The 23,237-nt window shown below is 43.3% G+C and overlaps 1 protein-coding gene across 2 annotated transcripts in view; it reads right to left on the bottom strand.

Moving 5' to 3' along the window:
* Window positions 1-203: 203 nt before the first annotated feature.
* ANTXR1 (ANTXR cell adhesion molecule 1) overlaps window positions 204-23,237 on the bottom strand; it is a 226,771-nt gene continuing 203,737 nt past the window's right edge. The window contains exons 18-19 of one of the 2 annotated variants that reach the window (XR_012120811.1): window positions 3,206-4,146; window positions 204-2,715 (exon numbers count right to left, since the gene is read on the bottom strand). Coding sequence is in view for 1 of the 2 variants with exons in the window: in XM_037022145.2 (XP_036878040.1) it covers window positions 3,886-4,146 (261 nt within the window). In the remaining variant the exon portion in view is untranslated. Of the gene's footprint in view, window positions 4,147-23,237 lie in introns of both variants that reach the window. The other variant, XM_037022145.2, reaches the window with a different exon arrangement.

Below are 23,237 nucleotides of genomic sequence, written 5' to 3' on the forward strand. Positions count from 1 at the left end.
AACTATCACTGAAAATAAAGTATATTCTGATTGTTGGGCATCTAAAGAAAAAATGACAGCAATCAAGACAATAAATTGTTTAGTTGAAGGCACAAAATAATTTGAGAAATATAATTTAATTTGCAGAATGACATCCAGGATGTTAAGCACTTTAACAATCTATGTTTTATTTTTATAACAAAGAGAAACAACCAGTAAAAGAGTGGATTTCAGGAATTTATTATCAGTTTTTTAAAAAAAAGCAACTTCCATGGTTTGTTGCTGTACAATTGTAGCCCAGTCTCTTATAGCATGGTACAGTGATAGCTGATTTTTTATAACAATGACTCACTGAAGGTCTGTAACTGTCTTCTGAATTATCACAGAAAGAAGAATTAGAAGAAGAGTTTAATGTTAAAAATGTATTTAAAAAATCATATTCTAATTCTTTTAAACTGGTTATCCAAGTATGATAATATAGTAGAGCTCAGATAACTAGAAAAGGCAATTGGCTAGGACACCCATTCCCATGTGGTGGTCATTAACAGACTTTTTACTGCATATATCTTTATATAGTTTGCAAACTAATTCAACCCATTTTACACAGCATTGTTTTTATTGCATTGACACTAGGCTGAAATTGTTGCTCATTTTCTCAATTATTGTTTTCTACTTCTCTGATGGATTTTCCTCATCTGACACAGTGTTTGGACTTCAGTATATGTGAGACATCAAGATCATCTCTTGCCACACTAGTGATATTTATAATGAGGCTACCCATAGCCAGATACATAAGACTATTAATTTGTCCTCAAGCTCTGTTTTTGACTTTGGTAAAAGAGAGAACTTGTGTCTCACTGGAGTATGTGACAAGCTCCAGGCCGGAAACTGTTTGTGAGCTGGGTAGTCAACAGAGGGGACCACAGAGCTCAAGGTTCTTATTAATGCTGTGCAAACAAGGGTCTCGTCATTTCAGTAACTATTTGTACATTTATAAAAGCAATACAGTCATGGGAAAAACCAACAAGCACAGCTTGGTAGAATAACCTGCCATGAAATATCATTGGCTTTATAATAATTTACTACAACTGTTCTTTTTATTCACACTGGATAGAAAATGCTTCCATCTAACACATGGAATATGAATATATACAACAAAAAGTTGGCTTTTATTTAAAAAAATCTTCACAAGGACAATAACATGGGGGTTGAAAAAAATAATTTTGTGCAGTTCCCTGATCACAATCATGTCTGCTGTCTTTTACAAGGGTTGGTAGAAGTACCAATAGATTTTATAAACCAGTTACTAGCCTACTCTTAAAACACTGTTTTGTTCATACAGTATAAATCTTATCAACTCTAATTCTAAATGACATCAACTGTAATTCTAAATGACTAGGGATGACATGATGAGTCAATTTTTAAGAATAAACCCTGGGAATCCTTTTCAAAATTATCACCTACCTGCAGTTCCCTATTTCATCAAAAAGTTCATCATAATACCTTGGAAACTGCACAGGGCTTCTGACTGATGTGTGGCTGAGACCCTGCCAGTTGCATTCTCACCTGATGCCGGCCATCTTGTTGCATAAAAATGTCAGCATCTGGGCTTGAACATTCTGACGGCTGCAGTGAGTTGTGCGGTAGTGGTGTGGGGGGGGGACCGTTTTGTACTGCCAGCAGTCAAAACAGTTGCTGTGGGCTCAACATCTCTACACTGTGAGCCTGGGAAGCCTAGTCTCCCATGGAACGGCTTTGGGAGCCCAGCAATGTCACCACAGGTGGCCTGAGACCCTGTGGCCCCGGCTGCCTGAGGGACTATACTAAAGAAGCCTAGTATTCTAAAAATAGACAATGCCGGCCAGGTTGGGAGGCAGGGGGTGGAGGTTGCTTTCTTCCCTAAGTCCTGGAAACCATCTCTGATCCTCACTATCTGAGAAGGCTGGGAGCCTCTCTGGAAGCGGCAGGCTGGGAGGAGGGCTGGCTTGAGGTTCACCTGGACCAGTGTCAGTCTGGCACACGCTGCTGACTTAGTGCCTGGGGCCCCCCACTCCGGCACTCTGCCTAGATCTGTTTCCTGTACCTGACTGTACCTTTTATACCATGGGGTTCCCATTCCCCCAGGCAATTCCTGTTTCACTTTCTAAAGCAGGGATGGCAAACAGGGTCCATCTCTCTCTCAGTTGTGACCGATGACTGGTGGCTCTTTGGCGCTGATTTGAGGACTGGAGAAACAGTGGAGCGCCACAGGAGCAGGGAGCAGTGGTTGATGGGTAACACCTGCTGTGCTGCAAGAGCTGGTGTTGATGGAAAGCATGGCAGGCCCCTGTGCCTCTGTTCTAAGTGGGGTGAAAGAGTGAGGCTGGTTTGAAGGGCTCTTGAAGGATCTTTGGAGACCATACCTCAAAGCAATGAATTTATATTTACTTTATATTTTGCTTTGTTCCAGAAGAGATTTAAGGATTTGAGGGTTTAGGAGAGGAACATTAAGGTCTGTGGAAACCAGAAGGGGAGGTCGTTTTGAACAGGATGGTGCAGTAGGCTCTCAACAATGACCCCTGTTTTCACCCTTGGGGGAAGAAGCATGATGTTTAGAAAGTGATTATAGGCTTACTGAGAAATCAGATTCAGAAAGACTTGGAGGAATGGGGTGGGTGCCAGGCCTGGTGGGAATTTCAGGCAGAACACGTCTGTGTTGATTATTTGATGCATTTCCCCTGGGTTGACAGATGCTACCTGTGAGTATGTTGAAAAGCCAAGGAGAAATATATTTGCATCCACACATACATGCATTCTCTGGGGTTAATCAAAGAAACTGGGGGTAGTTTCCTTATTATGTCAGGACCATTGTTTCTCAACTCTACCTGGAAGTCTGGTGCACAACTCTACCAAGAAAGAAAAAAATCAGTGGAATTGTATGGTAGGGCCTAGTGATGCCATTTTGGGAAGATCAACTCCCATTTGTCTCTGGAAAATGGGATCAATCACTTCTTCATATCTTAAGTGATTTAAACCAAAGCCAAATCTCAAGTTTTAGCATGAATCATTAACAGGTTGCTCTTCAAGAATGCCATTGTCTGTTGGTTCAGGGGACCGTGTCGGGCCAGAGCCAGCCACCTCTAGCTGCTGATGGCCTGTGAGTTTCAGAAACCGTTTGATGCTCCCATCAGTCCTCCCCGTCAATGCACACACCTGATTTCACTTACACAGCAACATGGCAACATACCTTCTTCCATCAGTAAACACTTGCTCTCTTCCTCGCTTGGAAACTGGGAGAATTTGAAAGGAAAATAAGTCATATGATTTTACTTCTCTGCAAATCCCAGGAGAACATACTTTTGGATTCCTGTCTGATGTTGAGTTTTTGCCATATGGGGACCCCAAGGTTTTCCCAAAGTTGTAGACAAAGGGTTTCCACCTTCCTGGATGGTGCACAGGGGTGAGGGTTTCTTGGTTCTTACGCCAAGGAGATGATGGAGGTGGAGTGGAGAGGGGAAGGCAGTATTTAGAAACCCAGCAATATTGCTTCTTATCCATCTGACTCTGGGTTTCACCCTCAGAGAAATGATTTTCCTATTGATCTCCATGAGGCACAATCCCATTTAGAGCATCTCAACAGTTTCACTGCCTCTGGACCTTCTAGAGGTGATGGCTGGCTATAATTGTGACTGTAGTTGCCTTATTATTTGTTTTCAGGCATTCCAAAATTTCTATTTCTTCCTGCTGATCACAATTGTTGGTGTATTGGCATTGCAAACCAATTTTTAAAGTGTGTGAAGGTCAGTGGGCTTTATCCCCACTCATTTCCAAAGCAGAAGCCTCCCCTAATGGGAAAGACTCGTTCTAACACCACGGAGGAGCCTCCTCCCCAGAGTTTCTGAGAGCACAGAGCATAAACTTCGGGTTCTAGACAGAAGGCCTAGGAGGAGGTCGGGAGGGGGGCGGCGCCCTGTTGGGAGGTGGTGCCTGAGGGGGAGGGGGCAGGGTGGAAGGGGGGGATGGAATTGGAGGGGTGGGTGCGCTGGGGGGTGGGGGAGGACAGTGGGAAGCAGGGGGTGGGGGAGTGTAAATAGGGGCAGGGGGTGGTGAGGTGGTGTGGTAGGCATTGTTGAGGGGGTATTTGGCCGGCTGATTGTTCTTGACTCTTGTGAAGTTGATACAGCGTCCCTGGAAGAGAATCAGAGAGAAGGAAATGTGAGCCAGTGGGTGCCATGGCTTTCCAACAGGGCAGGTGGGAAGCGTGGTGGGCACCTTGAAAGAAATACAGACATGATGTTTATGACAGTGCTTTACTGACTTATAATAGAACTTGGCAACAAATAAGCTTCCCATTTCCTTTTTTGGGCTTATCATGTTGCAAAATTATTGGTTAAAACTCATTTTTCCTGGAATCTCCTTCTTTTAAGGAGGAGGAAGAAAAGAGAACTGATGTTAGCTGGATGCAAGGGGTTCAGCTGTGTACAGTGGTCATCAAATTTAATCTCCTCAGTGGCCTTGACCGCAGGTATTATTTTCAAATGTTCCATGTCGTAGATGAGGAATCTGAAGCTTAGAAAGGTGAAGTCACGTTCCCAAGGCCACACAACTAGGAGAAGGTGAGGTTGCTGACTCAAACCCATATAGACCCTAAACTTCCATGCTTTCTGCTACATTAGAATGTCATCTAAGGATAGGTCCCCACATTTTTTAAACAAAGCTAACATTTCAGTTGATTTCAATCACACTCCTGGAGTCAGTAGAAGGTTAGCAATATGGGCTTCTCCTACATTGGAATTCAAGGGTGCTGGATTCACCTACGATCTGTGCTGTCACAAATATGGCAAACGGGGGCCACATTCTCAGAGGCTCTCATGCTTCTGCCTCCCCAACCTCCTTTTGGCCCCCTCAACTGCTGGTGCGAGGTGGTGAGTTAAGGAGGCAGCTCTCCCTGCTGATGGGAATGGGACACAGTGGGCACAGTCTCTCTTTCCATGCTCCCTCCTTCCCCAGAATTCTGGCATGAACAACTCATCACGACTTTGCCCTGGCTGAGGTGTTCCCTCTTCTCCAGATGCTGTTGTACCTGCTCAGGCACCCTTTGGCCCTTGAGAAATATAGCCTAGGGACATTTTATTATGAAGTGGATATCTATCCTGAATTATGCTTTTCTCCTACCCTTCCTGGGGACCGACTGGACAATGGAGAGCAGACACCTGGAACCCCTACAGCAGCCTCTAGAAAGTGCAGAATGCCTCAGCTCCCTCCCCTGTAGCATGTCCCCTCTGCTCTTCCGAGTCCCAGTCCCAGCCTTCCTGTCCCCCATCAGCTCTCTCTAGTCTCAGCAGGCATTCAGGAGCCTGACCCCCAATGCGAGGCTCTGCAAGGGACTGGGCACAGCAGTTCTCCTGCTGTATCTACCCCCTCACTCTTCCCCAGGGACCCTCCCACCTTGCCCGTGAAGGCTGCTGACCATTCTCATGGGGTCCTAGCCACCCTCCAAACTTCCAACACCTGTGGGTGCATCTGCTTGTTCTCTCCAGTGTGTGCCATGGAAGCCTGCAGCATCCCTCTCCAGGGAGGCTGCGGAGGGCACTCCTGTCTAACACTGCCCTGCCCCTTCATCCTGCTGCTCATTTTAACCTGACAGTGTTACGCTGGGGCTGGGGCTGGGATATGGATTTTTTCTGGCCTCACCCTCCAGGACGGGATGGATGCTCATGTTGTGTGGTCCAACCTCGATGGGGTATGTCCAGAGAGGCCAGAGTTTCCTTTTCCAGGCCTTTCAAGAGGCCTGAGGGGGAATGTGGAGGGTGAGGCTGTGAAATTTAAGGAACAATCATCTGTGGGAAATACAGCAGTGTGACTCCAGGCTTGGCTTGGGATGACAGTCACAGCAGGGACACATGTATGTTTGCAGGAGATTGGGGGTTGCTGAGCAAACCTTTCCTCACATGTGCATATGCTACTTATCCTTCAAGTCACCAGGCAAGTCCCTTTCCTCCACACACCTTTCCCTGATGATTCCAGCCTCTATTTTCTGCTTGCTTCCCTCCCTGGGTTCTCCAGTTACACATACGCCTATATAATTGTTTGGTCTGCAAATGCCTTGCCCCTCTGACCAGAGGAGAAACTTTGCACTTTGTTGCTCCACCATTGGCTTAGGAATTACAATGCCATATTTAGATGTCAGTACCTCATTTTCTCTGAGCTTGTATTTCATGAGTTTAAACAAGGGCCCAGCCTTGTTTAGTTCTGACTGGGGGTCTGCTAACTGCAGGAATGAATTACCATCTTCTCATTGCCTTGCCCAGAAATCCCAGTTCAAGGTCAAGCTTTCATGTGCTGATTTTGTAACTCAGTATTATAAATTCCCAGTTGTTCCAGTACTATAAAAGGCAGCCCTCTTTCACAGCTGTTTAAAAAAAGAGACATCAGGCCCGAAATAGAGTCACTTGTGCTAAGCCCTGGGTCAATAATCCAAGACTTAATACCTGACCTAATTGCAGTTTCAGCTTCTCTGGGGAATGTCATCTTAAAGCCATTCAATCTGGGATTTTCTGGTCAGCAGTAGTGAGGTAATCTGTCTGACAGACCCCTTGCGTCCCCCAAAGAAAGATATGGTGGTCTTCTCTTTCCTTGTCACTGACCCTTCCATCTATAAAAGTCCCCATTTTGTTTAGCTCTTTGGAGCTCCTCGCTGTTTGAATAAAGCTAGTAAGATCTTTAAATTTTACTCAGTTGAATTTTGTTTTTTAACATAGCTTTACAAATCTAAAACTTGGCTACAGTTCATTTACAATTCTGGATAAAGCTCTTTTCTTCAAGAATGTTAAGTCCTAATGATTACCATCTGTGATAAATTCCTGTAATGGACAACCAGAGATAGGATTTACTGTACTACATATTCCGTCCTTCATTCCTAGACATGCTAAGTCAGACGAAGAGACACGAGAGATTCATTTCCTTTAAGGATGAAGGAAAATCCTGATCCTGAGGAAGGAGCTGCTGGTGCCTGGGGTTGAGTCCCTACATGGCTTTGGGTTTCTTAAAGGGCTGGCCATCCTACCGCTTCCTCCCCTCAGGGAGCCTGATGGTGCACTGGGGGTCTTAATCCAGAGGCCCATTTACTCGTTCCTCACAACTGTAACTTCAATATTTTTTTTACCATAGACAAATCAAGAGCTCCCAGCTTTCTTCTACCAGTATTTCTGCTTATAACCCAGATTAGGATCCCCAGATGTCTTAAAAAAGGTCTGAAAGGATCCACAGACTTAAAGATGATCTCTCACATCTGTCAACTGAAGATGGAGTGAAATGGGGCTATGGGGGTTGGAGGTGGGAGAAAGACCTCCCTTGGTCAGCCTCCACGCTGCTTTCACGGCTTTTGGTCAGAGAAGCTGAAGGACGGGGTGGGGTGGGGCCGGGGAGAGGCAAGAAGCTCCCTTCCTATGGTCAGTAACACCCAGGGGTGTGCTCAGTCTCCTGTTCCAGAGCACTGGGCTGTGGCTCTGGAAACCCTAGTGCGTTAGAGCTGAGCACGGCAGCCCGGAGCTCTCATTAAGCAGCCAGAGGGAAGCGGCCAGCTCATGGCCTCTGCCACGCCCCCACTGCACGACCCCCCCACTGGGTGATGTGGAGTGGGGAAAATAATACCCCCTGCCCCTTACAGTCATTGAGATTGGCTTAATCAGTGTTGGTGACAGCCTAGGAACAGTGCCTGGCACATGGTGTTTGGTAAATGAAGTTCAGTCTAGATGGGGAAACAGAAGCTCAGACACAATAATGACCTTGTCTAGGGTAGAAGAGCGAGTTGGAGGTAGCAGCAGGTTTTCTGATTCCTAGTGTAGTGCTTTCTAAGTGAGCTGCAGGCTACAGTCTCTACTCTCCACACCTGGCTTCTATAATAAATTTGGTATATAGGGAAAAAAACTGTGGCACTGGGCATGTGACCAGAGAAGCCTCCAGCGCCGGATCTCTTGTGCACCCTCCACACTCCTCCCCTTGCTATGTAACTCCTGTAACTTATTCTTACAGGACCTCCCACATGGCTTTGCACACAGTTGACTGGTGATACATTTACACGTGCTATTGTTCTGAAAAAAAGTGCAGACTCGGCATAAACGAATCCCTGGGATCAGTTACAGTAAGATGAAATTAGGACTTCAGGGAGGGGTGTGGCTACAAATTAAGTTCTTAAAACCTGGAGCCAGAGGAGCCAACACAAACACTGTAACACTTAGACCATATAATTGGCCTAAAGATCAGTTTACACGACATCATTTTTTGCTTGTGAGAGGATAATAGGAAGGCCAGATGTTCTCAGTGTCCTTTGAGCCAGCAAATCTGCACTAGTGTTTGCTTAAAAGGTTCTTAAGGCAACTGGAGCTCTCTGTTCGTACACAGGTCTTTGTAACCTAGTTTAATTCTTTGTAGTATTGCTTTTGGGTGGTTTGATTCAGATCCAAGATTTGGCTTTGACCTCAGTTTACCTCGGCTTGCTCATTTACAAAGTATGAATGCCAATTATGTTCACACATTAGGAACAAAACACTCTGGTTAATTTCTAAGAAGAAAATGCTAAGTGGTGCATCTGCTAAGTGGTGGCTTAGCAAGGTGGTAGGTGGCTTTCCTCCTGGGCTGGAAAGTGCCATTTTGATTTGATTGATTCTAATGGTATTGGAAGGTTATTAGAAAGGTCCAAGCTCATCATCTTTATTTATTATAAAACCCTATGAGCTAAGTATTATTATCTTCATTGTACAGAAAGGAGACTGAGGGCTCAGAATTAGTTAAATCAGGTGCCCAATATTATACAGCTGGTAAATGGCAGCCTTGGGATAAAAACCAGCTCTGCTTGCTTATCCTCTTTTCACTGCATTATCTCTAATACAGACTAAAAGGGCAGTTTTCTTGAAGCACTTATAGATGACATCATACAATGTAGCAGTTGGTCACAAGTCTTCAGCTCTTGAGATGGCAGTCAAGAGATCTTCCCAAGATCTCAAGATCTGATCAATTCACTGCCCAGCTCAAAATCTTCCAGTGGCTCCCAATCATCTTCAGAATAAAATCCAAATACTTCCCATGGTATATGCTGCCCTTTGTGATCTGGTCCTTGCTTACACCTTTCAGTGAATTTCTTGCTCTTTTCTGCAGGATGTCCAGCCTAGCCCATCCTAAGCCCTCTACAAATGTTTGTTCAATAAGAGAATATAATATGCCACTTGTGTACTTCTCAGTACAAACGTTGTTCTCCAACTCAATACAAACATTCCCACCTCTGAGGCAACACCTGGGTCTTCTCTTGAGAGCTTTATGGCAGCACTTGGTTCAAGTTTAAGTTTATGCTGAAGAAATAATGCTCATGTCCCTGAGGGTTTCTGAAGTGGAGCAAGCCTTCTTAGAAAGCTCAGATTTTCCCTGCAAACTTAGGTTCACAGAGGATCAAAGTTCCATGAACTCTTGGCTGTGAGCACAGGTCTCCTTAGTCACTCCTTCATCATTTCTTTGGACATCTTCTAGGCTCTTGGGGAAGAGTAGCAAGACACCTATGTGCTCCCCTTGATTTTCAAACTAGAGATGCTAAGATGTTGCCTGTAAAATAGTGTTTTTTTGTTACTTTTGGTTGACTTATCAAAGGAAATTGTCCCTCAATAAAATCCTTAATTTAAATCAAAGTGACACACTTTGAAACACTCATGGTGTAGTCAGGAAGAAAGATCTTGTTGATAAGATTCTGGCTTCTTCCCAGCTTTGAACTGTGGAAGTGATGGTCCAAGGAGAACACAGACAGGAAACTGGAGGTATGGGGCTATGGTCTGCCCAGTGGGTTAGGGCTGCGAGGTAGAGTTCTACTTCTAGTTCTGTCCCTAAGGCACTCACTGTGAATCCTGGAGTAAATCATTTTCTACAGACCTTCGCTTCTTCATCTATAAAATAAAGTTGTTGCACTAGCTAGATGACATACAAGGGCCTGTCTTTCAGTCCTAATATTTTATTATTCCATCAAAATTTGAGTTACTTTGGACCCTTGACTTTAATCTGAATTCTTTTGGGGAAGCCAGTTTGCATGTCTTTTTATACCATTTACTTTGGCTAATTCTTTGTATTGTATATTTTACAGTAGTGGTTATTAGATTTATGTAACATCGATAAATTGAAAATTCAAAATTGGACTTTTCATCCTCTGCTCTTTTTTTTTTTTTTTTTTTACCACAGTAAGGACTCAAGCTTGCCTGTGGGTTCTGAATTTTGGCTTATGGGATGATAGGGGAGATGTAAGAAGAGCTGCAGGCTGATTGTGTGCAAAAGACTTGCCAGTGATGAGCTCATGTGTGCTGAGTGTTATAAAACATCTGTTTGAATATCAGGCATGCTTAGTGGAGAGGGAGCTGGCCTTCAGAGATGGTCAAAAATATGCCATGGATCCCACAGATTTAATCAAATAGTTTCCTATGAACAGAGATCACTTAAGGAAATTAGATTTCACAGAAGAATACAAAAATAATCAGATGGAAATGTATAACATGTTTCTCCTGACAAATACCTTCTTTCTCTGGCCTAGTTCTCCCATTGATTGTCTTGTTTGGAGTGCTGTGGGGATTTTTCAAGTTAAAAATGGATTGGATTTCGAAAGTGTGCTTTAAGTCAGTTGTTTAGAATTAAGAGCATAGTTTCTCACTTAAGTCACTCTTGTAAATGGGGGTTGGTTCTCAGACTAGACCACAAAAGCTCATTGGTGTATTGAAGGCAATTGATGTAATCCTGCCAAAGTTGGTGCTGTAGTGATAAATGAGATACATGAGCAATGAATGGATGGAGGGCTGGACTGGATGACTTAATAGTGCCTTCTACCCTGCCTACGATTCTCTTCATTTGTGAAGTCATTTGTGCCTTTATCCTTTTGACAACTGTTTTTGAGCTGCTCCAGTTTATGTCCTGGACATCTTAAGGTGCTGGAGACAGTGTGGAGCAACCAGAAACAGTCCTTGCCCTCATGAAGAGTATAGTCCACAGGTGGAGAGAGACAGCAGTCAAATGATCCCATGAACAAATGGACCCCAGCAACCCTATTTGGGCTCTGTGACACTGGTCTTGGCCAGAGGTGACTGGACCAGAGGTAGACACCTTACCTGAGCTAGACCAATCAGATTCTCTCTTCTGGGAATTTAGAATTATAACTGAGTTACAGGCAATCAGTTAGGCTTGATCCCTGGAATAGAGGGGATAGAAGTGGGAATTCGGGGTGCCATCTTCTGCTATGTCAGGGAGAGTCAAGTCTGATTCTATCTCTAATAGTTTCATACCCATTCATTCCACACCACCCTCGCTGTCACTCATCTTCTATAACTTGGGCCACTAAGTAAACCAGTTTTCCTGCCTCCAGCCTTTCTCTTTTCCAGTGATATTTTGGTTTCCATATAAATTTACATATACACACACACACACATATAAATAAAAATTTGTATGGACACACATATATACATGAAGATGTGCATGTGTATCCATAAGATGTGTACATGGCTGTATATTTAAAAATGTACATATTTACATTCATAAATATATACATATACATACACAGAGACACACATTCAAAGCTGTCTTCCTGCTTAAACTCTTCCATGTCTCTCCACCTCCTACAGCAAAATAGCCAAGTTCTTCAACACGAACTGGCCACTGGTTCATTTGTGTTTCATTCTACTGCCCTGCTTCCTTCTCTTTCTTTGAACCCTACACTTTTGCTTTGGCCCATCATTTGAAATAAGTCACCATATTCTATTTTTTCATTTGAAAGCATTCATTCATAGGCCCAATTCCAGGCCAGGGACAAACTGCACAGAGACACCTGCCTTCCTTCCTCATCTCCAAAGCTGAAGCTGTGGGGAAAGGGAAGGTAGTGTGTGAGGGGTGATGCCAGGATCCTCCTTGCCTGCCTTTCCTCCACCTCAAATTTGCCCTGTCTATAACTCTCACATAGTAGATGGCCTTTCATGTGCTGTTCATGCAAAAGGATCCTCGGCCAATTCTTTCAGTTTGATTTATTTTGCTGACAGATGTGCTGGCCTGCTCTCCACAAGAACTTCTTTGGATCCCAGAACTGAGGGTAAGATGAAACAAGAAGGGAATATTTGGTAACAAGCGGAAGCTAGAATAATGAAAGGGTAGAAATAAAAATGGCACATCTTTAGTGGGACACATGTAAATATAGGGTTTGTGAAGAATTACTACTGAGATAAGACTTATTTAAGGATAAAATCCCCTCTTTTCAACTGATTACAAAGTTATACATTTTCTTTGTGGAAAACTTGGAAAATGCAAAAAGGAAGGAGGAAGAAGAGGACAGAAGAATTTAAAATTATAACTGAGAGTTAACATGTGCATATCCTTTCAGAGCACACACACACACACACACACACACACACACACACACACACACACTGGTGCATATATTTACAAAAATGGGGTCATTCTGTATACATTAAAAAAAAATGCTGTGACCATTTCTCCCCTGCAATTTTCAATATTATTTTTAATGGTTGCATAGTCTTCTCTATCACATGAAAGTACCAAATGCAGTTCTTAAATTCCTTACAGGGCATTAAAAGTCCATCTAACTTCTGATTCTCTTATCATTTCAAAATAAATGTCTGAGAAGTTCTAGAATCAGCTGTCAATCTTTGATTTATGATTTTTGAATCCAATTTCATATGTGAGATTGGTCATTTTTCCTTTGCTGTGTGCTATTTTTGTCATCAAGATTATGTTAACAAAAGAAACTGGAAAGATTTTCAACTTTTAATATATTCTATATTTCTGAAATAACAATGATGATTTTTTCATTAAAAGCATGAGAAAATTCTTTCAAAATCATTCTGGGCATGCTGTTTTCCTAGAGGACAGTTCTTTGATGACTTTAAAAGTTTTTGCCACAGGTATTGGCCTATTCAGGTTTTGTACCTTTTCTGGAGTCCATTTCTATAATTTATCTTTTCTTGGAAAATCATTTATTTGATTGAGATTTTTTAAGTATTTGCATTGATTTGCACTTTGTACACAGGAAATTCTTAAGGTAAATAAATTTATCTGTGGTGATAATTTACATGTATGTAATGTATAACTTTTTTGACTTTCAATGATTTGTCAATAAGATATCACCCTATATGAGTCAGAATGGCTAGTATCAAAAAGATAAATAATAGTAATTCAAAAAGATATGCACCCCTATGTTTATTGCAGCATTATTTGCAAAGCCAAGATATGGGAACAACCTAAGTATCCATGGACAGAGGAATGGATAAAGAAGGTGTGATACATATATACAGTGGAATATTACTCAGTCATAAAAAAGAATGAAATCTTGACATTTGTAACAACATGAATGAACTTAGAGGGCATTACACTAAGTGAAATAAGTCAGACAGAGAAAGACAAATACCATGTAATTTTACATATATGTGGAATCTAAAGAATAAAACAAATGAACAAACAAAACAGAAAGGACTCATAAATATAGAGAACAAATGTGATTACTACAGAGGAGGGGATGAGGGGACAGGAGAAATAGGTGAAGGGCATAAAGAGGTACAAACTTTTAATTATAAAATAAATAACTGATGAAAAGTACAGCATAGGGAATATAGTCAATACTGTTAAAACTTTGTATGGTTACAGATGGTAACTACACTTACTGTGGTGGGCATTTTGTAATATGTATAATTGTTGAATCATTATGTTGTACACCTACACCCATATAGTACCGTGTACCAACTATCTGCAGTAAAAAAGAAATGCACATAAAAAGCAAACATTTGCAATGATACTGTTATTTCTAAAGAAAAACTGAAAGACTTCTCAGTTCTTTGCTTTGTTTTCATTAATTTTTTCTTATATTCATAGATTCTTTGTTTTTGACCTCTGTAGATTTGTCTCATATTTTTTTCTAAGTTTTAACTGAATGCTTAGCTCATTTATTTTCTTATTTTTCTTTTTCTGGTTTAATAATGAAAAAATTTAAGGCTACATTTTTTCCAAATCAAGTAAGCTTTTATTGTGGTGCTCCAGTTGTCATTATTTTCTAGTATCCCAGTAATTTTAGTTTTGCTTTCCTTTTAAACTCAACAGTAATTTATAAGAGTGTTCTAAAACATCTAAGCACTTTTTTGGGGAAAAAAACACTTAATCCCTTATTGCTAACTTTCAGCCTTAAACAAATTTTTTTTTTGTGGTGTGGTGGGAAAATGTGGCCTATAAAAATTTTACTTTATCTGTTTTTTCAGGTTTTCTTTGCTACCTAAGTTATAGTCAACTTCTACAAATTTAAAAAATAATATGAATTCACCTTTGATGGGTGCGCTGTTAAATAAATATCTATTAATCATTTTTTATTAGCATAGTTAAAGCTTCTGTATCTTTTACTTGTTTATTTTATCTGCCTGCTCTATTGAAGTCTAAGGGTGGTGTGGCTTTATTAACCGACCCCCATCAATATTTTAAATAATTATAGTTGCTCAAATATTACTTTGCTGCCTTAGTCATTGGGCCACCCAAGAGTAGCAGCGGGGTGGAGGAAGCTCCTCTCAGAACAGTCTACAGAGAGAATTTCTCTGTTCCAGCAAAACCTCTTCCTGCTAGGTGGTGGCCTGTCTGCAAAGATGGCTACCATCCCTCCCTCCTCTCCTGTGTGCACGGACCCCTACCCCCCACAGTGAGGAGGAGTCTATTCCTCCGCACCCTTGAATCTGGATTGGCTTGTAACAGTTTTGAATAATGGAATATGAGGGCCTGGAAGTTTCTGCTTCCTGCTTTTGGTGCCCTGAGTCTCCGTGCAAGCAGTCCAGGCTACTGTACTGGGCAGGGGGCCGTGCGGAGGAGCACTGGGGACAGACAGGGAAGCAGCCCTCTGGCCATCGACCCCGATCACCCTTCTGATGACTCCGTCCTTGCCACTATTTGACGGCAGCTTCATCAGAGAGCCCAAGTGAGAATGACATAGCCAAGCCTGGTCCACCCACAGAACTGTGAGAGAAAATAGCAGACTGTTGTTTTCAGCCACTCTATTTTAGAGTGGTTTGTTATGGAAAAATATTGAAATGAGTGGCAGCTCATCTCTTTGCTTAGTAGGGTCACTCCTGGCTTGTTGGAGCTGAGTATAGGAGTTGTGGGCTTTTCCCACTTTTTTGGACTCTGAACTTGGCACCTTTCCCCAAAATGCTGGTAAGGATCCAGCTCTGTGCTCCATTCATTGCCTGATCGGCTAGGACTTCACATTGCTAGAACCCAAGGGCCCCAGGAGAAAGGAAAGATCACTGCATTGAGAGAAAGACACAACCCCAAAGGCAACCACCACACATTTCCCTGTCTGTTCTCTTGATAGCACCCTGCATGCTTTGCTGTGAAATGTAGGCTGCTATGGTGGAGACACAAAGCTGAACTGGGAGAGGAATGGGGATGATGTTGAAATACTGAAAAGGTTTTACCTGTTTGTACACTTGTGCAAACTATGTCGTGAGAGTGGGGCCTGAGACATCCTATCACCTGCTCCCCTGCTGCCAGGGGGTGGCTCAAGGCTGAAAAGTCTCCCCTGATTCTTCAGTCAAGTGAAACCCATATGCTCAAATTGCCATTCTGACCTGAAAGTCTTTAAAAATATTTTAATAAATACCTTGACAGAGAAGTGACACTGTAAGATAACACTTGTCACAGAAATGGGGAGGAATAAATTGTCCTAGGGTAACATGAAAGGCTGCTAAGTGCCATGTCTAACCTATGTTAAGGTTACAATTAATTACTTGTCATACAAATGAGTTAGTAAGTCTAAGTAGAGAAGGACTTACTCTGATGGTCTCTGAGGAAGGGCAATATGCCATTGTAGCCACAAGGACGGAAATGCACACAGTGACGTAAGGAATTGTTTTACAAATGAAACTTCACCATCTGACGCTTCAATGCCCTTTTTAAGTCTCAACGTCAGGTAAAGCCATGGCAAGTTATGTCTGCACCTCTCTAATCCTGACAGTGTTTCCTCTCTGTAAAGGTATTTATTGAAATGTTTTGAAAGACTTATTAAAATATTCTTAAAGACTTTCAGGTCAGACAAAACCAAATTGGAGAAAGGAGGCCCAGGAAAAATGATGAGGTGGGCAGAGTGCTGTCAGTGGGGACTGGCTCTAGAAATTCAGTGAAACAAGGACCTCTGGAAGGAGAACACAGACAGTACAGTTTAGGGGTGGAATGAGTTGAAAAAATTTGTTGGTTCAAGAGGAAACAAGTGGTGCTGACCCAGTGAAGCCACCCAAATATTGTTTCTTAGCTCTGCTTTTCTAAAAACCAGCCATTGGTACTGACCATCCTCTCATCATTGATGGCGTCAAATCCAGGGCATGCTCCATGGATCCTGCTTAGCAGGGCAGCAATTACTTCTCCGAAGAGCCTGGTTTTAATTGACATTCTGGATGGGTCTCAGGAGTAATGTTGCTTCAGTGCCCTTTTCTAAGATTTAAAACAACACCGTGGCATGGCCATGCTGAGTGAGTGGAAGTCAGGCCCAGGATGAACTGATTTTATTCAGAATCTTTTGCCTCTCCCTTTCTGTCTCTCTCAGTTAACAATCTTGAGAATATTTTTCCTGTCCTTGTCCATGTCTCTAATTAAATGACTGAGTACTTAGAACAACCATTAATTTAGTCTTTCTATTACTTATTTTATTTATGTTGAGGCATTTGCCTTAAATATTTGGTGCCAGGAGATAAACTGACTGGGATTGTTTGGCCAAGAACATTATTTAGCTTGGATGTGAAAATGTAAAATCATGGAATTACTTATTCATCCAGCACATAGCTCCAACCTCATCCTGTTCCATATATACAAGCTCATGGATGAAGGTTTGTTTTCTTCCTGGCTATAATGTGAGGAATGCCATCTTTCGGATGAGTTCTTTTCCCATGCTCATTGCTGTTAAAAGTGCTTTCCGCCAAATGGAGGGAATTAATTAAAAAAAAAAGAATAGTTTTGCTTTTACGATTACTATATTGTTGCCAGTGAGTGGCATCCTAAATATGTGTCCTTCAGGTTCTCAGTATCTCTCACAGGGACCATTTTCATATCCATGATCCTGTCATAATGGCTAAGCTCCCTATTTGAGGGACCTCTTGCTTATTATGAGGTGAAAAGTTTCATGCTAGTCACATCTATTGTTCACTGGGCACTGCATTGTGCCAGGCTTGCTTCTAGTTGTTTCATATACATCGTCTCATTCTGTCCTCCTGATCACACTGCTGGTTAATGTTATAACCCTGGCTCCAAAGTGTAGAACAGGCTCAGAAAGGCTAAGTAATCTGTGTCGCTCTGCAGGTAAATGATGGAGCAGAGATTTAAATCCTTTCTTCTGAGCAACATGTGCTTTTAGATGGGAGTGAATCTCGGGCTAAATGGATCATCAAGTATGCCTACTGAACAGAGTTGGCCACCAGGAATATTATAGAAATTTGAGACTTTGCTTTGGCTCCCAATACTTCTCCTCTCCCACCATTCACTTTCAGCTTTCCATGTCTCCAGTTCTTCCTTCCTCAGAATTTCCATGCCCTCTAGCTGCCCTTGCTGGATAAAGGCCCCTGATCCCTAGTCTTCCTGCCAATCACAACTTGCTCATCCCATGGGCCTCTCTTTTTTAGTCCTCCTTCTCTAGGCTTTCCATGGGACAAATCTCTGATTCATGAGCTGGGTCCACTAGAAAAGTTTATTTCTTAATAGTGTGCCTTCATTTCCTTGGACACAAATATATACTGTAGCAGAGATGCCTAATTGTCTCGCATATCCATTTTTACTTTCTTCCTTCCTTGAATTTCATTGGGCACATGCCCATCTAGTAATGACTGCATTTCCCAACCTCCCTTGCATAAATAGGCAATAAATGATGCCTGAAGGCCTGAGTTAGTATGGTACATGAGCTTGCTGATGGGTGTGGCCTCCTTTGCATTGAAATGTGGCCATGTAACATCTATTCTGGCCCGTTGGATGTGAGCAGAAGTGATGTGTACAAATTCTAGGTGGTGCCTTAGAAGGAAGGGGCTTCCTCCCCACCCCATTTCCTTTTTTGGACTATGCAAATGAGAGCCATACTCTAGGGATGGTGGAGAAACCAGACAGAGGAGCCTGGGCCCCCAATAGCTGGAGCCAGCATTTGACCCCAGGAAGGCTTATCCCCAGAGGGGTTACATGTGAGAAAAAAAAGTTCTATCCTTTTTAAGCCTTTTTGGGATTTGCTAGATCAGCTGAACCTGTAACCCAAATAGCATAGCTGCTTTAGAGGACCTCCTGAAAACAGTGTGTTATCCTAAAGGTTGCCCCAGTACAACATTTGGGGTGTTGTGACAGGCTATTGTCCTAATCTTCTGGGAGCAGGCTGGGCTGCGGGTGGCCTCTTAAATTTTGACCATGAAGTGGGCTGTGCACTCCAAATTCACACAGACTGATCCCTACCCAGCTGGCTCTGGGGAGCCTCCTAAAGTTTTCTAGATTCGCCTGCTTTTCAGGTAAAGGCTACTATGATCTTGCCAAAGTGCTTCTCAAATCGAAACCAAGGAAAGTCAGTAGAGAGAGCCCTGCAAGTCCGTGGCTGGTGTTTGTGATCGGCCAGACGCAGACATGGAACATTTACCGCACTCAGAGTCTGGGATTCATTTAGGAATAAAAAGCATTCATTTAAGTTATCCAACCTCAAAACTGGTTTCAGGTCTCCACTGGGATCCAATACTCTTCCTAATTATGAGACCATGTATAGTTGGATCTGAAAATGAGACCATGACCCAGTACCAAGATGCCTCCTCCCCTGGTGCAGGAAACTCACTAATTCAGGCTGTGCTAATTAAATATTTGCGATAATTCTCCCCAAGCTAAGCTGAGCTTATGTTCTATAGGATCTGTGAAGAAATGGTTTGTCAGATTGATATTTAGTGAGCATGTAGGAGGAATCTTTTAAGAGGAAAAGAAAGTATACCTAGAATCCTTTGGAAAGAGGCAGGATATATAGCAAAGCTAATTTCAGATTTATTTTTTAGTTAAGTCATAAATCTTTATTTCAGATTTCAGCACCTTAACTGTAAATAAAGGATGTTGCTAATGACTAGTGAGTCTCATTTGTTCGGGGAAAGTGGACTCCGCAGAGACCTCCATGTTAGGAGAACGTGGTGACACCACGAGTGGCATCACTTGTTTCATTTCTACTTAAATGGTTCTTCCTGGCTGCACAAGCCCTTCCCAGGGCAGCACAGAGTGAGCCCAGGTGCCTGTGTGGCCCTGACTCCAGAATTCTTCTTGGCCTCCTGCCACTGGTTGTGCTACTGCTCCGGTGTCCAGCACCGCTTACTTCTCGAGCACTGTTTTGGCCCCCAGGCTCCCCCATTCCTACAGATTGATGAGACCCCTTGAACTAGCTTGACCTTTGTACCCCTTGGCTTCATGACCTGCTCCATGTGGCTCCCCAACTGACCAGCCTTTCCCCAGGTCCTACTCCCCAGGGTGGGGATTGGGTTAGGTCAGGTGGTCACATTTAGCTGACTGGAATAAGGCTGCCCCTGAAAACTGCACAAGTCAGGCTTTTTGTTAGCTTTGCTGTGTGCCCCTCTTCCCCTACTTGAGTTCAAAGCTAACTCGGCGAGGCTGTGCTGTGGAAGTGACTCCATTTACTGGGTCGGCAAGGGCAGTTAGGGAATGTAAGCTGCCACACAGGAAAAAGCCTGCTTATTGCTCACCTGATTTGGAAGGTCTGAGCTTGGGGCCAGAGGCTGCTGGCTGCAGGGAACAGGGCAAGGTACACAGAGAGCCTGCACCTCCTGGCTCAATAGGAGGAATGCATGGGAAGGCCTCTAAGGTGCTGCCTTTATACACAATACCAAATTATTTCCAAGGAGTGTGAAAAAGGGGAGATTTCCCAGGGACTCTGGTCCACACTAGACATGAGCAAAAGGCAAAGATCCTCTTCCTCCAGCCAGTCCAATATGCCTTTGTCTTCAGTCTCCTAAATAGTTTCTCTGAGACCTCACTTGCCCCCTTTCCAATCCTTCTTACTGCTGGGATCTCAAATACCGGTGTGGTCCCAAATCCCCTGGATTACCAGCCTCACCTCCTGCTGAGCTTCCCCTTCCTCCCCGTGCACCAGCCCACAGCTTCTTTTCAAATCCATGGTCATCTGTGCCGCATGGCCTTTGTGTTTCGCCTGGAACATGCTTTCCCCCAGACCTGCTTGGCTAAATTCTGCTCACACCTCCTTTCTCAGTTGAGTCGCTTCCTTAAAGAGGCTTTCCCTGCCCCACCAGCTCTCAGACAGGCCTGCATGGCAATCTCTGTCATGGTTTCCTGTGTTTTTCCTCTTCATTATCTATGTGTTTATTTGTCTCTTGGCCACTAGACTGCAAGCCGTTTCTTGACCACTGTATATCCTTTGCCACCCAGGTCTGGTGCACAGAGGGTCTGCCAAAGTATATGTAGAATAAAGGAATGAAGAGGCAGACCCTGCTTCCTAAGAACATGAAACATTTGTCAAATGCCGCAACAAGCCCTGTGAACATTATGATCCTATTTGTATCCTGGGAACAAGCTTACAAGCCCATCTAATAGGCACAGGGTGGGCATTGTTACAATAGCCATGATTTATCCAAGCCCTATGTATGTTAGCCTCAAACCTCACCACAACATTGCAAGGTAGCTATTACTATCCCCATTTCAGTGATAAAGAAATGGAGGCTCTTAAAGGCTAAGACCCTTTTCTAGGGTCAAAGAGTAAATGGCAGGGTTAGGATTCAAAACTTCTTTGCTTCGACACCTCCCCTTCCTATCCCCTATACCCCCGGCATGCCCAGCCTACCACTGGGTCTGATACTCTCAACACGAGGGTCCTCTGTGGGCATCTCATGGAAATCCCTCTTAAAATGCCAGAATGTTACCCAGGAGGGAAGATCCCTTGACATTGGCACCCAGCAACATGTGGGATTGTCAACATAATTAACCATCATTTGGAGGCCAGGGAAAGGGAATTCAGGACTTACATTTGGGAGTGGTGGTGGTCTGAAGAAAGGACACAGGAAGGACGAGTTTTGATGGAAATGAGGGAGGCGAAGGGATAAAAGTGTGCAGCCAAACCCAGAAGAGAAGGGATATGAGCGCCGGCAGGAGGTTAGCACAGGGGCTAACGCACTGTGCCGGGAGAATTGCAGGAAAAGGAAGGAAGCTGGCACCGGAGATGGGTCCATGCGTCCTTGGACCTAGGCTTCCCTTCCCAAATTTGTGCAAGGAGCCCAAGAAAGGCCGCTTTAATCTCCAAGGAGATTTCAGGTCATCCGCTAGTCACATGGTATAATGTGGAATCATCACAAAGTACTTTTTATTATTTTAGGAATACTTTCGTAAAAGGGAGAGGGGGTTGAACTCCTCTGCCCCTTGTGTCACTTCCAGAGGAAGATGATATTGCAAAGCTGTTAGATTTATGTGTTTTGGAAGGTAGAGCAGGATCTGAACCAAGAGATGCACGCAGCTGAGAATGCTGTGCAGGCTTGGGCCAGGCCGGCTGATGATCCTTTATTTTGTTGTGAAGACAGAGCCTGAGCTAACAGTGGGGCATGCCTGGCACTTTCTGGAAGAATGGGATGCAAGCCCGTTTTCTGAAACTGTGAAGTAGGGTATTTCCTGGGCTAGGCGGGGATTTGGAGGTAGGAGAGAGAGGACTGGGGAGGGGAAAAGGTGGTGGAGCAACAGTAAAGAGGAGCAAAGGGACACAGCACTTCCCCTCTTGGTGTGAACAGACGATTACATGCAGAGCTGCAGCCTACACCAGAGGCTGGTTATTGTCTGGATTACTTTGGCCCATTTTCAGATGTGCTGACACAGTCTGAGTCAATAAAAACCAACAATGATTTCGACCTACTGCTTTCAAGGAGGTTGTTGGTCATGTAAACATTTTCTTACTTGAGCTTCTGAAATAATTATCATATACAACCTGACAAAAAGGGCACTATCTTGGACAGGAATAAAAAGAAAATCCCCCAAGTTCAGTAACCCAGTGGCTAACTGAAATGAGATATACGTCTACATTTGAGATTAAACAAATTATCTGTAACACAATAGGTTCCATTTCCTCCTTTACGCAATTCATATTCATTCCCTAGGCAGGGTCTTGTATGATTTTCAGATACTCTTTATCACCTTTGTTTGATTACTCTGACTTAAAAGATCCAGCGCACAATAAAAATAAATTTTTTTTCACTTTAGGCAAACCTCCTAAAAATTTAAAACATTTTTTGGTCATTTTGATGATGATGATGATGATGACAGTGTTTCCCAAAGTATTGGCCCTTGTTTGAACTAAGTCTCAACGATGACCTCCCGGGGCGGATCGGCCTAAAGCTAAAAAGGACAATCTGGAGTTACTTTATTCTCAGCCAGTGCGATCCTTCCAATAGCTTCCCTCTAGTGCTAGTGTGTAACAGTGAAGTGAGAAAACGCAGAACTTTCACCTCTCCAGGTTGGTAAATTAGTAGGAGGGAAAACTTATCAAACTAAGGAGACAAAAGAATGGGAAAGGAAACTGGAGATTCTGAAAGAGAAATCAGCCAGATGCAGCTGAAGAGTCACAAACATTACTGGGTGCCAGTGACATGGGAGGGTGCTTCTAATATCATCTAAGAATGGATGGCGCTGGTTGAGTAAGGCACGGGCCTTCCTCCAGTCCACCAGAGCCCAAGCTGTTGGCCACCAAGTCACTGTTGTCTGTACAACTTTCCTCCCTGTCCATGCACCCCGCAAGTGGTCTCAAGCCATCAATCATCTTCCCACCAGCACAGGTCCCCAGGAGCCTTCCGAGTAGAGGTGACCTGATGCCAGCTAAGAGCCAGTCTGGACTGCAAGGCAGCCTTTCCACACTTCTCTGGGCGCCACAGGGTCTCCCAAAGTGTGGCACATGATGATAGGGAAGGGGCTTTCTCTGAAGGCAAATCACAAATGAGTGCATTCTTTAAATACACATAAAGATGCCATTTACCCTTTTACAGCTGCAAGTACATTAGCAAGCACAACAAGGAGCAGCTTTTATACAGTGATTCTTAAACTGTGATTTATGCAAAATAAAACCTGGGAGAAGGTTCTGGGTCATGTGACAGTTGTTTATAGGCCACACTTATCAGAGTCTCACTGCTTCAGAACACATCCCTTCTTGTGAATGAGGAGAGAATCCTTTGAAAATCTTATCACTTTGATATCTGGGGCTGAGTCCCTGAGATCATTCTGCTCAA

The sequence above is a fragment of the Manis javanica genome, chromosome 1 (genome assembly GCF_040802235.1).
Source record: "Manis javanica isolate MJ-LG chromosome 1, MJ_LKY, whole genome shotgun sequence".
In the NCBI taxonomy this organism is placed as follows: Eukaryota; Metazoa; Chordata; class Mammalia; order Pholidota; family Manidae; genus Manis; species Manis javanica.